The following is a 17,108-nucleotide window of genomic DNA, read 5'->3' as shown; positions in this document are numbered from 1 at the left end:
GAGGAGGAGGGAGCCAGCCACAAGATAACACCAGGGGGGCATCAGACCGCGGACCACATACAATGGCCACATTGGAGCTGGCCAGATTAGACATCCGCCAGAGAGAGGCACAGCATGGAGGGAGAGAGACAACAAAGGTAGGGAGAATGATTTTATTTTCAAGTTAGTGTTTGAATTGTGTCAGTTTTGAGCATTTTAATCTGCTGTCTATCTTTTGCACTGCTCAGGAAGAAATGCATTTGTTTCTTTTTCTCTGGAGGTCGTACTGCATGCAGAATCTTGAATCTTAGGGTGTTTTTTTAAATATATTAGTACTTTTAGTTTTTGGTCCTGTATTTGCATAGGGGTTGTCTGTGTTCTGGGACGAATGAATGTTGAGAACCAGTGTGTTTTGAGTACCGTATTTGCCGGCGTATAAGACGACTTTTCAGTACCTTAAAATCCTCCCCAAAGTCGGGGGTCGTCTTATACGCCGGGTACTGTTTACGTGCCGGTCCGCAGAAAATTCCTGCCGGTCCGCACAGGACCGGCGAGATGGACCCGTTAAATTTTCTGCCCCGATGGTGTTTGCAGAAATCTTCTGTTCCTCCCAGCCTCGGGCGATCAAGACAGGCGGTCATTCCCTCTGTGAGTCTCGCCTATGCGGAAACAGGAAGTTGAAACAAAATAGGCGGGACTCAGAGAGGGAAGGTCCCGACGTTTGCAGCCTGTCTTGATCGCTGCCCCTGCTGAGTCGCCGAAGAGGGCCGCGGGGAAAGTGCAGGCAGAGAGAAGATGGTCAGCGTGCGCGGGGAGGTCAGCGTGTCGATTGGGGCCATCAGCAGCGTTTGTGCTGAGTCTGCCCACGTGCAGGATGCGGCGGGTAGGGGCCTCCGACTCGACTTGGGCGGCTGGGCCTGCGGTGCAAAGCTGTTTTTGCCGGCTTGGGGGGGGGGGGTCGCGAATCGGAAGAAGGGGTAGTCTTATACGGCGAGTATATAACAAACTCTATATTTTAACTGTAAAAGTTGGGGGGTCGTCTTATACGCCCAGTCGTCTTATACGCCGGCAAATACGGTAGTTTAATTTTGTGGTTAACCATTACCATTATGTGTTAATAAGATTATATTGTGTGTGTATATATGAAAAATGAAAGGAAAAAATGGTGTTATAATTATTATGAGAGCCTGTGGTTTGGATTTCAGCCCCTTAATGTGATTAAATTTGATATCCCTGCCCTAAATCATCCATCCAAGACCCCCCCCCCCAAATCCCCCTCTGAAATAGCCCTGGTGTCTAGCAGCACCCCACACACAACCCCTAAACCAAGAGTCTGGGTTGTCTAGGAACTTACAGGGCAATGGCGTTTTGGAGAGTTGTTCAACCAGGAAAGAGAGAGGCCCTCTAATAAATAACCAGAAAAGGCAGCAGGAACTCCCCAAGGGACCAGAACAAGAGTATAAGGCAACGCAAATTTATTCAGCTGAAGTCAGTGTCTTCTTGTGAAGGTTAAGGACGGAGAGCTGAAAACTAGAGAATGACACGTTCCGTCCCCGCAAATTTTGTCACTGTCCCCGTCCCTGCCCCATTCCTGCAAGCTCTGGCTTAACCACACAAGCCTCGAACACTTATGATTGTAAAGTGTTCGAGGTTTGTGCAGTTGAGGACAGAGCTCGCAGGAATGGGGCAGGGACAGGAGAAGAACTCACGGGGGACGGGGAAAAATTTGTCCCCCGTGTCATTCTCTACTGCAAACAACTCCAGATGTATACAGCAAAAAGTTTTGCACATAGGCATTGGCACAGGATATACTTATAGGGTCAGTGAAATAGGCTTCATTTCTTTGACAAAACAGCCATTATAGGAAACCACATGGTGATGTGTAGCACATCGGCAGGAAGAACAAAACTTCCTGTTAAGAAAGCATCACAGTAGTACAGTGTTAAATATTTTGCACTTCCATAATGCACTGTTAGTTATTCCCCAAGATGAAAAGCAGAAATCAATTTCACATTAGAAGCTGTTAGGAGCAGGATACACACAGAACTTCTCTTTAAGGAAATTTCAAGCTACCTGCTGGAAAGTTTTGTACAGGAAGTTGTGGGCATTATGTGTTGTGCCTTACAGGAAGTGCTCATTTTAATACTAATGAACCCCTTATGAAGGATTTGCATATGGTTCTCAGTGGCTGCTTCTGCCATGGGTAGAAGCCCCCTCCGAGAACCCTATTGCGATTCCAGTGCTGAGTTAATTTGCAAGAAAGATTGAACATAAGAACTGCCGCTGCTGGGTCAGACCAGTGGTCCATCATGCCCAGCAGCTCGCTCACGCGGCAGCCCTCTGGTCAAAGACCAGTGCCCTGAGTCTAGCCTTACCTGCGTATGTTCTGGTTCAGCAGGAACTTGTCTAACTTCGTCTTGAATCCCTGGAGGGTGTTTTCCCATATGACAGACTCCGGAAGAGCATTCCAGATTTCTACCACTCTCTTGGTGAAGAAGAACTTCCTTACGCTTTTTAAGGAATCTATCCCCTTTCAACTTTAGAGAGTGCCCTCTCGTTCTCCCTACTTTGGAGAGGGTGAACAACCTGTCCTTATCTACTAAGTCTATCCCCTTCGGTACCTTGAATGTTTTGATCATGTCCCCTCTCAATCTCCTCTGTTCGAGGGAGAAGAGGCCCAGTTTCTCTAATCTTTTGCAGTACGGCAGCTCCTCTAACCCCTTAACCATCGCTCTTCGCTGGACCCTTTCGAGTAGTACCGCGTCCTTCTTCATGTACGGCGACCAGTGCTGGACGCAGTACTCCAGGTGAGGACGCACCATGGCCCGGTACAGCGGCATGATAATCTTCTCCGATCTGTTCGTGATCCCCTTCTTTATCAATCCTAGCATTCTGAAGGGGATCACGAACAGATCGGAGAAGGCTACAACTAGTCTTACTTTCAGGCTGGCTTTTGATGTCAAAAGGATTGAGAGTCTGAGCTGCACTCCGCTGGGGAGGAGATATCCGGATCTAATGTTCTCCTTTGGCCCTGGAAAAAGCTAAAGGTGGAAGATGATCATTCTGGGCTTTGCGATGTGGGAAAAGGTGGCTAACAGGTCTCTCTCCATTTATCTGCTGGCTTTGAGGAGCTATAAATGGAATTCAAATCCAATTGTTATTCAATTAATTCTTGCAGGAAGAATATTTCTTCTCAATCTATTGCCTGACAGTTTATACTGTTATATCATTCATATTAAGGGAGAAAGGACCTCAGACTGGTTTTCTAATAAATACAGATCAGCTAAAACAGCTGTATGAAACCAGGATATAATCACTGGTCCTCTCCTCCTCCTATTCAATTCTAATGTGCAAATTCGGCAGTCTTTAAAAAAATTCATAAATAGTTACTTATTTTGTATATTATTGATTCTGAAAGCCTGTTTCACCCTCTCCCTTCTTCGGGTCTCCCATTATCTGTGGCATAGCAGTCGCGGTTAAGAAAAATAAGTATTCATTGAGACTCTAAAATGCATGTAATCTTGAATTGCACTTATGGCTGTATTATAACAAGCAGCCTGTGAAGTCCAGTCCTGATTTTTGAACTGATTCTCTGAAGAAGCAAGAGGGCGAAACGGGTCCATCAGAATCAATAAAATATTCCAATAAGTGGCCTATAAATTACATTTTGAAATACAATATAAGTAACTATTATGAATTTTTTAGAGATTGCCAAATTTGCACATTAGAATTGACTAGGAGAAGGAGGAGGACCAGAGATTATACCGTGGTTTCGTTCAGCTGAACAGCTGTTTTAGCTGATCTGTATGTATTAGAAAACCAGTCTGAGGTTAATCTGTAGTATGAGGGTTCTTAAAAAAAAAAAAAAAGGGTCTGCGCTTTCACATTTTTGCAGGAAATGATTGGGGGCAGGAGGAGTGGTAAGACATGGCATGCTACAACAAGGCTCAAAAGGAGGCTTCATTAGCTAAGAAGACGCGTTTTTTCCAACGGCTGTTGGAAAATTCTTTTTCGCCTTCCCGCTCGCGTATATTTTCGTGAATTTCTTCACATTCTTTTTCTTTTCTTTTTTCTTGTTACTGAAAAAAAAAAAAAAAAATTCCAATTTTTTTTTCGACTTTTTTAGGTCGGCCCCGGCGGGGCCTGTTGGCATCATCGAAGCCTCGGACTTCGATTTTGCTACTGCCGTTTTTCCCTTCATGCCCCCTTCACCGGGCTTTAAGAAGTGTCAGCGGTGTGCACGCCCTATATCTTTATCCGACCCGCACAAGTGGTGTCTCCAGTGCTTGGGTCCGGACCATAGGGCTGCGACGTGCACCCGTTGTGCTTCTCTTCAAAAAAGAACTTTGAAAACTCGCCAAATTCAACAACAGCTTCTTTTCGGTACCGCTATGGAAGTTCCATGTTGTAGAATGTCATGTGACTAGTCAGTCGGGTAAAACAAGGCGATTATGTGGGAAAATGATATAATTTGCTTTTGAGATATTTAATAAATAGTGTTTTTAAAAAAAAGTGTAGAAACGTTTTGATGATCCCAACTATTTGGCATCTCTGTCTTCAAAAGATGTGGTAAGAGCAGTTAATGTAGCTGGTTCTAAAAAAGATTTGGACAAGTTCCTGGAGGAAAAGTCTAAAGTCCGCTGACATGGGTCAGTAGCATGGAATGGTGCTACTCTTTGGGTTTTGGCAAGGTACTAGTGATCTGCATTAGCCACCGTGAGAATGGGCTCCTGGGCTAGATGGACCTTTGGTCTGACCCAGTAAGGCTATTCTTATGTTCTTACGTGAGCCAAGTATAGGACAATTAAGCCATAATAACATCATTGATGAGGTTGGCTCTGAGGTGTTATGACATCACAATCTCAGTTCTGGAATCTTGCTATTCTTTGAGATGCTGGAATGTTGCTACTCTTTGGGCTTTGGCCAGATACTAGTGATCTGGACTGGCCACCGTTATAAGAACATAAGAAATGCCTCTGCTGGGTCAGACCCGAGGTCCATCGTGCCCAGCAGTCCGCTCACGCGGTGGCCCAGCAGGTCCAGGACCTGTGCAGTAATCTTCTATCTATACCCCTCTATCCTCTTTTCCAGTAGGAATTTGTCTAATCCTTTCTTGAACCCCAGTACCGTACTCTGCCCTATTACGTCCTCTGGAAGCGCATTCCAGGTGTCCACCACACGTTGGGTAAAAAAGAACTTCCTAGTATTTGTTTTGAATCTGTCTCCCATCAACTTTTCCGAGTGCCCTCTTGTTCTTTTATTATTCGAAAGTTTGAAGAATCTGTCCCTCTCTACTCTCTCTATGCCCTTCATGATCTTATAAGTCTCTATCATATCCCCTCTAAGTCTCCTCCTTATATTTAAAGGCAGAGAAAACAGGCAGTAATGTGTGCTTCACCTTTGAGTTTGCCTGCTGCATGCACCCACCCAAGAGCCCAGCACATGCGTCAGAGACATTCCTCTCCCTTAACCTCCCAATGCTTAATGCTAATGGCACGCATATAATTTGCTTATCATCAGGGTTGAGCACCGAGAAGTTATTTTGGTGCGCTGCTCTCACGGTATTTCAAGTTTTATTCTTTTTAATATACCGACCATCAACAAGTATCTAGCCGGTATTTCCCAGCTGCAAATACAAAACCTTCCTGGATAGAACTTTTATGTCCCAAGCAAACAAACAACGCTGGTTAGACAACTACATTAATGGAGCAAGACTGACCTACGTCGCCTTTAGAAAAGCTATAAAAACTGCCTTATTCGACAGAAATATCACCTACAAAATATCTACCCAAAACTCTAAATCAATTTCAAATATTTCAAACATGTCCTCTCCTGCGTATAAGTCTGAAATTTCTAACATCTGTTAAACTATCTGTATATTGTATTTTGCTACCTTTTTTAAAGATTCTGCATGCTGTATTTCTCTTATCTCTGCATATTATAACTCGCTGACTGTCCAGCTCTCTTCAATGTAAACCGCCTAGAAGTCTCACGACTATGGCGGTATAGAAGAATAAAGTTATTATTATTACAGTGTCAGAGGTTTGAGCATGGGCCCGTTAATCTTCAGCTTTCCTCTCATATCTGCAAATTCTCCGTGCCTGTTCTAATATTGCTTAGACCCCACCACTCTCCTTATGAAGAGCTATTTTCTGAAGCTGTTCCTTAGTCCAATTTCCTGACCTCTTGCTCTATATGTTGCGTTTCACTGCAGTATATTTGCTTGATTTGCTGTTCCATTGAGATACATTAAGTATTTCCCTGAATGTAGCTACATATAATCTGAGTTTGTACCTGAAGCAGTGGAAGGTTCAGTGACTTGCCCAAGGTCACAGGATGGAGCAGTGTGATTTGAATATATTTCCACTGCTGTTAGCCTGGAGCTTTAAGCACTAGGCTATTCGTCCAATTCTAGTGCCACCCTAGCCGTAAGTAATAACTGACAGATCAGTTTAGAATTTGTGCCCAAGGTCTGGCTCGTGCTGTCATATGGCCCAAAAAAAAAAAAAGGCAGACCGAGCCACAGAAGTTGATCCAAACACCTTAGTCACAACCAGTGTGTGGCGCAATGGTTAGCGCTACAGCCTCAGCACCCTGAAGGTGTAGGATCAAATCCCATGCTGCTCCTTGTGACCCTGGGCAAGTCACTAAATCCCCCATTGTTCCAGGTACATTTGATGCAGAAAAATGCTTGAGTACCTCAACGTAAACCACTTAGGCTATAAGTGGTATATAAATAAATAAGCAAACCATTGCAGGAGGGGGTAAAACACAGACCCCGACTTAACTATGTTTCGCCCTAAGTGTGCTGCTTCAGGGGTTATAAAACCTAAATGGTGTCAGGAAAAACATGCACCAGATATGGTCCAAATCCTCTCTCCTTCAGAGTATAAAGCAGCAGCAATTTGGACCAGATCTGGTACATGTTTTTCCTGACACCACTTTGGTTTGATAGCTCCTGAAGCAGGCTAAGTCAGGCTCTGTGAGAGATGTGGAAAATTATCACAACCAACCTACACAAAACCTAGCTGACGGCTGAAGGATTTATTCCTTTCTAATAAATTGTAGTTCTTCCCATTGCCCATTTGTGCCAGTTTGTACTAACTTGTAATAGAACAAAATGATTAATATGTATTGTCTTATCTTATTGTATTTTGAACCACCCGGTTTTCTTTTTATGTATTAGAAATATGTAATACGTATTGAAATATATGATATTGCGTAAAAATCAAAATCTATTAAACTTGAAACTAGAGAATGACACGGTGACAAAATTCGTCACCATTCCCGTCCCTGCGGATAACCGCGGGAAATAATCCCATGTCATTTTCTAGTGTCTATTTCAACCTCGGTCCTTCTACACCAGCATTCTTCAAAGCAAAGCTTGCGGGTCAGTGGTTGTGCACAATTATACTCTGATTCTTCCCTCTCTCCTTAAAGAATGACATGAAGATGATTTCCCGCGGTTATCCGCGGGGACGGGGACGAATTTTGTCACTGTGTCATTCTCTACTTGAAACTTCAAAGATCCTTTCTGCCTCATCCTCTGGTGCCACCCAGTGGTCAGATGGCACCAATGCAGTGCCTCTGCCAGGAGATGGGCTGATTTCCGAGAAGTCAGCTGAAGGAATTCAGGGTGTACAACACCTGCCAAACGCCAACAGCCAGGAGCTGGGCAAAAAAAAGATTATTACAGTATCCTCTGCTGACAGCTAGTGGGTAATACCTTGGATAGAAATCAAAGAGCAACACAAAGCAGGTATTAAAAGCACTGGCAGCAAATCTGAGTAATGTAGATCCTACACAGTAAGCCCTGATCTACAAGTGAGGCTCATTCCTGTCATTTTTTTCCACTGAATTTTACTCGATATGTAGCATTAAGCCTGCCTGAGGGAAGAGGAAAAGAACATTGAACAAAACTTTTTGTTCTAGCTCTTCTTGTTGTACACCACCTCGAACTATTATGGCTTTGGCGGTATATAAAAATAAAAATTATTTTTTTTTGTAAATTCTTTATTCATTTTCAAAATTACATTAAATGAATATATATATTCAAACACATTAACAATAAATATATCATTTTACCTTCTTTCATTTGTACAGTACATAAATTTTTATCCCTCCCCCTTCCCACCCCTCCCTACCATATATTCCATAATCTTATACAAAAACATATTAATAAAATATCCCTCACCCTACCCAAATTAATTGATACATTAAAGGGAAACATTTTCAACTAATCCTTACAAAATTCTGCTAATGGTTTCCAAACATCCTGAAATTTCTTGAAATACCCTCTTTGTACTGCAATAAATCTTTCCATTTTATAAATATGGCACAAAGAGTTCCACCAAAAACTGTAATTTAGTCTCTTCCAATTACAGTGGTACCTTGGATTACGAGCATAATCCGTTCCAGGAGCATGCTCGTAATCCAAAATGCTCGTTTATCAAAGCGAGTTTCCCCATAGGAAATAATGGAAACTCGCTTTGATAGGTTCCCCCCCCCACGAGAACCGGCATTGCTCCCCCCGAAGGCCCCCCCGATCCGCACCCCCCCCCTGCCGCCGCCATCGGGCACCCCCCCCCCGCCACGACCTGAGGTCCCCCCAACCCACCCGAACCCTCTTCTTACTTTTCTGTAGCCTCCGCAGCGGCACCGGCACTAGCATGTCCTGTGCGTGGTGCCGGTGCCTGAAAATATGCTTCCTGTGCAGGCCTGAGAGTTCACGTCGAACGTGAACTCTCACGTCGAACGTGAACTCTCAAGGCCCAGCACAGGAAGCATATTTTCAGGCACCGGCACCACGCACAGGACATGCTAGTGCCGGTGCCGCTGCGGAGGCTACAGAAAAGTAAGAAGAGGGTTCGGGTGGGTTGGGGGGACCTCAGGTTGCGGCAGGGGGGCCCGATGGCGGCGGTGGGGGGGGTGCCGGTTCGCAGGGGGGGGCGCTCGCAAATCGAAGCGCGCTCGGTTTCCGAGGCGCCGATTTTGCGAATGTTTTGCTCGTCTTGCAAAACACTCGCAAACCGGTGCACTCGTAAACCGAGGTACCACTGTATATGTAATTTGCTGAATGGCAACCCCAGTCATTATAAGTAACAATTTGTTGTTGTTCGCAGAAATCTGACTTTTTTGCTCTCATTTCCATACCAAAAATCACAATATCATAGGATAATGCCACTGGGTTATTATTATCATTATTATTTGGGGTGGAAATAGCTCAACCTATCGTTTTCAGCATTATTACTAAGCTCTCCTGGTGATTTGGGAAAACGCACAAATGCCAAGCGCCTTCCCGCCCTCCCACGTGAACCAAAGCAGCGCCACACGACGCCGCCGCTTCCTTTTGGCGCGAGCGCTGGCGTTTTAAGGTCGCGCCCTCACCCGCGTGACGCGCTCGTCACCCAATGGGACGAAAAGGCTTCCCGAGCCCCGCCCCCTTCTCCCGAGGTAACCAATGACGGGGCGCGGCGCTCGTGCGGGGCGGAAGCGGCGCCGAAGATGGGGGTGAAGCTGGAGGTGTTCCGGGTAGGTGTGAGGGGCAAAACCGGGTGTAGGGTACAGGTCGATCCAGGAGGGCGGAGTCTCGAGACGGCCAGCTGCTCCTGTTGTCCTTGCATGCATTTCTATACGTTTCTTTTACTAAATAGTGTTGAATAAACAAAATACTCTACAACTCGGGGCTGGCTCAAGGGACTACGGTGGCCTCAATCCACTTGTGCATTGCTTCCCCTGCACCCCAACAATCTGGCATCTCCCCCCTCCTGCTGGACCAAGTGAAGTGGTGAGAAAGGGTGCCTAGGCCGCCGGGCAGGGGTCAAAGTCCCTCCTCGAGGGCCGCAATCCAGTGGGGTTTTCAGGATTTCCCCAACGAATCTGCATTGAAAGCAGTGCATGCACATAGATCTCATGCATATTCATTGGGGAAATCCTGAAAACCCGACTGGATTGCAGCCCTCGAGGAGGGACTTTGAAACCCCTGCCGTACAGGGACAGACTGAAGGTCCATCAAGCCTAGGGGTCTCAAACTCCCTCCTTGAGGGCCGCAATCCAGTGGGGTTTTCAGGATTTCCCCAACGAATATGCATTGAAAGCAGTGCATGCACATAGATCTCATGCATATTCATTGGGGAAATCCTGAAAACCCGACTGGATTGCGGCCCTCGAGGAGGGACTTTGAAACCCCTGCCGTACAGGGACAGACTGAAGGTCCATCAAGCCTAGGGGTCTCAAACTCCCTCCTCGAGGGCCGCAATCCAGTCGGGTTTTTAGGATTTCCCCAATGAATATGCATGAGATCTATGTGCATGCACTGCTTTCAATGCAGGTTCGTTGGGGAAATCCTGAAAACCCGGCTGGATTGCGGCCCTCAAGGAGGGACTTTGAGATCCAGGCGGAGTGCATGAGCCATTGCTCGCAAAAATACCTGCAAATCTGGAACATTGTTGGTTTTTACACACACACAAACATTTGCATGCACCCAGTCAGTCCTTACAGGGTACCAAAATCTCAGTCCGGCATCTATTCCTCTAGAACAGTGTCGCAAATTTTCTGATCGGTGGCGCACTAAATATAGTACCCTGGCCGGAAAGCACCAGGAAGTGTGCGGTCGTCATCATTGCGTCGACGTCCATGCATGCGCAGAGGCCCATCTGTCCGCTTTGGTGGAGGGATCTGGGAGGAGAGGATGTACGGTGAGAGGAGGAGAATCATCCGCACCGGCTGACTGCCTTAATATATAAATTAATTGTGTGACCAGTGCTTGGGGCCAGCAGTTTAGGGAACCATCACATCAGCACCGTGTTCCCATGGCAAATAATATTTTCTCAAAGATAAAGCACAAGAAACCACAGATGACTTACCGTAATTTATGATGTGAATAGAGGACGGGCAATGACATTATGACATTTCACAGCAGGATTTTGTGCCTGAGTCATATGTCTAGTGACCTTAACCAAATATCTTCATACAAACACCTCAGTGAAGTCTCCCTAAATGAGGCCTCTTCCAATTGTGCTTAAATCAAATACTCATTTTCCTCTACTCAGGCTGAGTTTTGCCATGTGCTTCTGCAGAAGAAAAATCTCCACACATTATAGTATTAGAGTGGCCATAGGGTTGGAGCCCTGAGCACACAATTCATTTATATATGAATATATAATTGTGCTGTATTTTGTTTATTGAAAATGTTCAACATGGATGGGCACCATTTAGTAAATAATTTTTGTTAAAGGGTGTGTTTTTTGGTTTTTGGGGTTTTCTTTTTCCATTTTTAACACTCGTAGTTGGTGAAACCCATTTATAGACAATAGAGCTGTCAAGTATCGAATTCCAGCAGGGAACCTTTCTGGCCAGAGCTAGTTTTAAACTTACATCCAGCCTGGTATTTGCAGGCCCTGGTTTTACTCGCTGAAATTTGTGCTATGGGTTCCATAATGCATGAAGGATGAGGTTGTCAGAAATCAAGAACTGACCTGCAATCTCCCTCCTAGAGTTGGGTATCTTGGAAGCGCTGCCACCATGGTCCGGGGGAGGCTCTAACACTGTTTGTGACCTAGATGTTAGAACCAGGAAAGCCAGGGTTCCGATCCTAGTAACAATCCCTGTGACCTTGAGCGATACTTACCATTCCTTCAGGTGCCTACATAGAGCTTACATATTGCATAGGAGAACTTACTGCTGTTCTAAATTGCTGAGTTAAAATGATAACTCTAAATGACTTTCAGTGATGAGCAACGTAGAACGAACCATGCTTTCCACCTACTGAAATCCATTAGGACAAGATCTAGAAACTGACCCAAAACAATGAGGTCTAAAAGAAATTGCCTCAGGTGACCAGAAGGTAGTCAACATACTGGGGAAATACATGGGGAAGAGGTAGACAGAATATTTGCCATCTCCAGCTGAAGGGAACTGGCCGTGTTCACCCTCTTTTCTTTCACCTCCTAGATCACTCCACAGTGCACAAATCCTGATGGAGGACCCCCTTTAGGAGAGCAGCTGTGATGAGTGCTTCACTGTCCTAATCCTCGGGTCCTGTTGTTGGCAGAGGTTGTCCACGCTGCCAATTCAGCCACCTCCCTCTTCCCTGTCCCACCCCAGGCTTAAGTCTCTCGCCTCCACTGCCGACACCTCTATTTATTTCAGCAGAATTGATCGGAACTGAGTCTGCAGCACAGCATGATGGTCAGAACAGGAGTGACCTATCCTCTCTCCCTCCTTTCTTCACAGATGATTCTCTACCTCTCCTTCCCAGTCTCCATGTTCTGGATTTCCAACCAAGCTGAGTACTTTGAGGAATATGTGGTGAAACGGAAGGTCAGTGCCCCTTAATGCATAGTCCCGTGTCATCTCTGTGGCGGCATGTCAAATCCACGCAAAACATGTGCGCAGTCACGTACACAATTGCACGCAAACACAAATGCACGCAACTACAATCACGATAACTGAACGAGAGACATTCCCACGCAAGACAATCACGTACATGACGTACGCACGTCGTTACTTCCTATAGCACCAAAACTAGGGTTACATAGAAACATAGAAATAGACGGCAGATAAGGGCCCACGGCCCATCTAGTCTGCCCACCTTAATGTCCCTCCCCTACCTTTGCCCTGTGAATAGATCCCATTTGGCCTTAAAATCAGGCACGCTGCTGGCCTCAATCACCTGTAGTGGAAGACTATTCCAGCGATCAACCACTCTTTCAGTGAAAAAGAATTTCCTGGTGTCACCTCGTAGTTTCCCGCCCCTGATTTTCAACGGATGCCCTCTTGTTGTCGTGGGACCCTTGAAAAAGAAGATATCTTCCTCCGCCTCGATGCGGCCCGTTACCGCATTTTAGTCGGGGTTACCGTATTTTAGTCGGGAAAACCCTAGTCATATGACCCAGCCAGTTCCGCCTCCAGCCCCACCCCATTCCGCTCCCATAAAGCCGCCTCCTTTTAATCGGTGAAGTTAACCAGCCAAATAGGTAGCGCTCCTATCTTTGTCTAGTTTAACTTAACTGGTTAAGGACCAGTGGCATAGCGAGAGTGAGAGGCACCCGGGGTGGTGGCGCACCTCCCCCTCCCGCCACTCGTGTCCCTTCCCTTCCTCCGTACCTCTGTAAACGTTCTCAGCGTGAGCAACCCCAACCTGCTGCTTGCGTCAGCATCTGCTCTTCCTCTGATGTAACTTCCTAGCCATGGGTCCAGGAAGTGACATCAGAGGAAGAGCTGACGCTGTCACGAGCAGCAGGTTGGGGTTGCTGTTCGCGCTGGAACTGTTAAAAAAGTACGATGGAAGGGAAGGGGCACGGGTGCACGTGTGTGCGGTAGTGGGGGAGGAGAGGACGATGGGTGCTGGTGCCCCCATGGCACCTGGGGCGGACACCTCCCCCTTCCTTTAGTACACCACTGTCGAGGACCAAATATTGGTTCTTATCCAATTAGACGCTGGCCAGCCACACATACCTGAATATTTAATGCCAGTACCTGGGCGTGGCCTAGCCTTGAATATGAAGGCATAAGTTCAGCAGCCTTTAAAATAACTGCTGCCACGCCCCCCCCCCACCAGTGGAATATTACCCCTTACATATTTATAACATCCTCCAGCCCTACATGAGGTTAAATCATTGCTACTACTATTTATCATGTTTTTAGTGCTGAAAGGCGTATGCAGCACTGTACAGAATAGACAGTCCCTGCTCAGAAGAGCTTACTATCTAATTAGGACAGACAAAATGAACAAATGGGCCAGATAGGAGTTGGGGAGTTTGTTGCAGAGAGAATGACAAGATGGACATAGGTTATCTTAGAGCGAGTGAACATTAGGAGTCGAAAACAGCCTCAAAAAAGTTGGATTTTGAATACTGCTTGAGACGGAGCTTGACGCATTTCTTTCCTGTGTTTTTTTTTTCCTCAGAGAGAGATTTATTCGCCAAGGTTAAATGAGCAGGTAAGTGCTCACTGCTTATCCAGCAGCGCACGTTACCCCTGGGGACCGGGGAAGGCTGTCTCTGGTCTGACCTGACCGCAGCTTGGAAGCAGTAAGGAGGTGAAACGAGCAGTCAGGTGTAACACACCACGGGCTGGGGCGTGGGAAATTGCCATTTGGATACAGTAGTGTACACTGCCTCATCACTGTCTCCCCTGGGCATAGGCCTCTTGGTCTCAGAACAATTAGGAGTCAGTTGCCAGAATGGTTACTCGAGTAACACTTGGTTGCCTGGCCATATTTTACCTATCCGCTGCTTTTCCTTCTTCTCCCTTCTCGTTTCTCCCATGGGTTTTCTTAAAATGATACACTCTAAATAGCAGGCCATGAGTTAGAAGAAATATGACACATTTGAACCATAGTACTACCATCAGGGCTTCAAACGGTATCTCTTTACCTTACAAAGGGGAGGGAGAGAGAGGTAGACAAATGTCTCGATATTGATAAAGGACCCCTTGTGCTCGAATTCAGATATGGCGTGGCGGAGAACCAGGAAAGCCAGGGTTCAAGTCCCGTGTCTCCCACTGACGCTCCCTTGTGATTTGAACAAGTCGCTTCATCCTCCGTCGCCTCAGGTGCAGAGCTAAGGGGTGCTTTTATTAAGGCATGCTGTTACCATATGCTAAATGTCATGCAGCCCATAGGAATTTAACGTGTTGCATGGCATTTAGAACTTACGAATCGCCGGTGCGTACTAAATCTGTTAGCGCACCTTGGTAAAATGACTCCTTAGATTGTAAACCCTCTGGGGCAGGGACCTACCTAGTGTATCTGAATGTAACTCACCTTGAGCTGGGGTTTGGGAAGTTCGTACTTTATTCAATTTCAAGTTTCTGAAATAGTTTTTCAAATAAGAACAAAAATATGTAAGGTGATAGACATATTTGTTGAACTAACATTTTGTGGTTTTTTTGCTCTTATTTATTAACTCATGGGCTGAAATGTTAAAATACTGCTTTGTCCTTGAGGCGTTAGATTCATGCTCCATCTCTACAGAACCAGCAAGCAGACCGAAGCATTAAGATCCCCTGTGGGGGTCAGAGCAGCGGACTCTCCTCAGACTTAATAGGGAAGAGCCACTCGGATAAGCCACCCTTAACTGAGATTTCTTTTCCCTTTGGTTTCAGAAGAAACAGCTGGAAGATTTCAAGGAGCGAATGAGAAAGAAGCAGGAGAGGCTGCAGGAGCAGTGACCACAGTCACTCCTCAGTGGGATAGGCTAGTAACATGGCCGCCTTGGCCTGCCATTTCATAGGCCACACAAAGGCCTATGGTGGAAAGATGGACTGTTCCAGCAGACTGAGACAGTATTAAGGTTGGAAAGCTCCCCTTGTAATGTCATAGAATGCCACTATCCCTAGAGGGCCTCGTTACATCCATATCTGATTCCCTATCGTACATGATTTGACAGAGAAAACTGTAAATAAAATATTTTACACTGAAAATGTTTTCTGTCTTATGATTGATTTAGTCCAAAACACAAAGGCTGTGGAGACCGATGTTACTGATGTAGACTTTTATTGGTAGCCAAAGAGACAAAATCCATTCACAACTTAATAAAGAGGACCTCCGGTGTTCCGATCTAACAATTTATGAACTTTGAGCACAGTTCTGAATCTAATTTTGAACTTGCCTATTCACCATGTTTTGAGAGACTGAATGCCACTTCATCATTTTGCATTGAATAAGAGTTTATTCTTGTTTTGAGGTTGGCGATTAGTAGTCATTCCTACTTCCCTCTTGTTTTTGTATATCGTTATTATACCTAAACTTTTAGCATGTTGAGACTTTTTGGAGGCTAATATGCTATAGAAATTTGACTGCAATCTCCAAGCTCTTCTACATGGTGTTCTGGTGCCACCTGCTGACCACACTCAGCCATCGTGCCCTGTCTCTGACAGGAGATGGGCTGCTTTCTGAGAAAACAGGAGACATGCATGCACCAGCAGCCTACAGCTAAACAAGAGTACCCCCTGCTGGAGGGAAGTGGTGAGCACCCAGGGCAGGCATCTAAGAGTTACTTGTCCACACTAAATTTCATCTGCCATCTGGATGCCCAGTCTCCTAGATGGTAGATAAAAGGGAACAGGGAGGTACTATACACCCAAATATAATTCCCCCAAACCAGCACTCCCACACCACTCCTAGTGCTAATAAGTGATAGGTATCAAACTTTCTTTTCCTCAGCCAAATTCTTGAACCTGTATGCACTGCCCCCTCTAAGCAGAGCGGGAGTCCTCCATCTGCAGTTCTGCCTGTAAAGGGTGCTGTTTCACATTTTTAGTGGAGACAGGGAAGCTCTGCAGGACTCCAGGACACCTGCCTACCCTAGCAATGGAAAATGCTGCAAGGTGGTTGAAAGACTCCTGCTCAGCTTAGGGGAAACTGCCTGTATCATATACCATCTGCTTTTTAAGCTACTGTATATGGTAGATGTACTCAACCCTAGTCAGTTTTCACAGGGGTCAATTTGGGACTGAAAGTTAGGCTCCTAAACCCTACAAAAAACTTACCCCCTCTTGTCACTGAGAAGCCAGTAATCAAAAAGTCTTGAGCACCTGAATTTATAAATATAAAGACCTGATTTATCTTGATTTTCCTCCTCCCAAAAGAGAATGAGAAAAAGAAACCCTTCGTCAATCATCGTGCTCATAAGTTAGGTGCCTGGTGCTGAAAACAATGGCAGACATATTGTCGTCCATCGTAAACTGCACCAAAGCCGCCTCCTTTCTGGTCCCCTAAATTTAGAAACCAGGCCCTTCGTCAGTTTTCAAAGGGATCCATTTAGACTTTTAACTGCCCAAATGATAAAGTTACTATATGTTTGGTTTTGAATATATTAAATTTTATAATCTGAAAAAACAATCCCATCTACACATTCTTTCCATACAATTTCAACATATTACACGACTCGAAGAACGTAGAGAGAGAGGAGACATGATAGAGACATTTAAATATATCACCGGCCGTATCGAGGTGGAGGATGATATCTTCTTTTTTAAAGGTCCCTCGGCCACAAGAGGACATCCGCTGAAAATCAGGGGTGGAAAATTTCATGGCGACACCAGGAAGTTCTTCTTCACCGAAAGGGTGGTCGATCGTTGGAATGAACTTCCACTTCAGGTGATTCAGGCCAGCAGCGTGCCGG

At 45.6% G+C, this 17,108-nt stretch overlaps 1 protein-coding gene across 2 annotated transcripts; it reads left to right on the top strand.

Annotated features, from left to right (window-relative positions):
• On the top strand, positions 1-15,400 carry LOC117350580 (protein PET100 homolog, mitochondrial). Of its 2 annotated transcripts, none has more exons than XM_033924923.1 (4): positions 1-137; positions 12,214-12,300; positions 13,889-13,921; positions 15,088-15,400. In XM_033924923.1, the coding sequence occupies exons 1-4, from the start codon at positions 63-65 to the stop codon at positions 15,151-15,153; spliced, it is 261 nt and encodes an 86-aa protein (XP_033780814.1). In that variant the 5' UTR covers positions 1-62; the 3' UTR covers positions 15,154-15,400. The 2 variants fall into 2 exon arrangements, with proteins under 2 accessions (XP_033780814.1, XP_033780815.1); XM_033924924.1 differs by lacking the exon at positions 1-137 and adding an exon at positions 9,395-9,510.
• The last annotated feature ends 1,708 nt before the right edge of the window (positions 15,401-17,108 follow it).

The sequence above is a fragment of the Geotrypetes seraphini genome, chromosome 16 (assembly GCF_902459505.1).
Source record: "Geotrypetes seraphini chromosome 16, aGeoSer1.1, whole genome shotgun sequence".
Lineage (NCBI taxonomy): Eukaryota > Metazoa > Chordata > Amphibia > Gymnophiona > Dermophiidae > Geotrypetes > Geotrypetes seraphini.
This window is presented reverse-complemented; position numbering and strand designations above follow the sequence as displayed.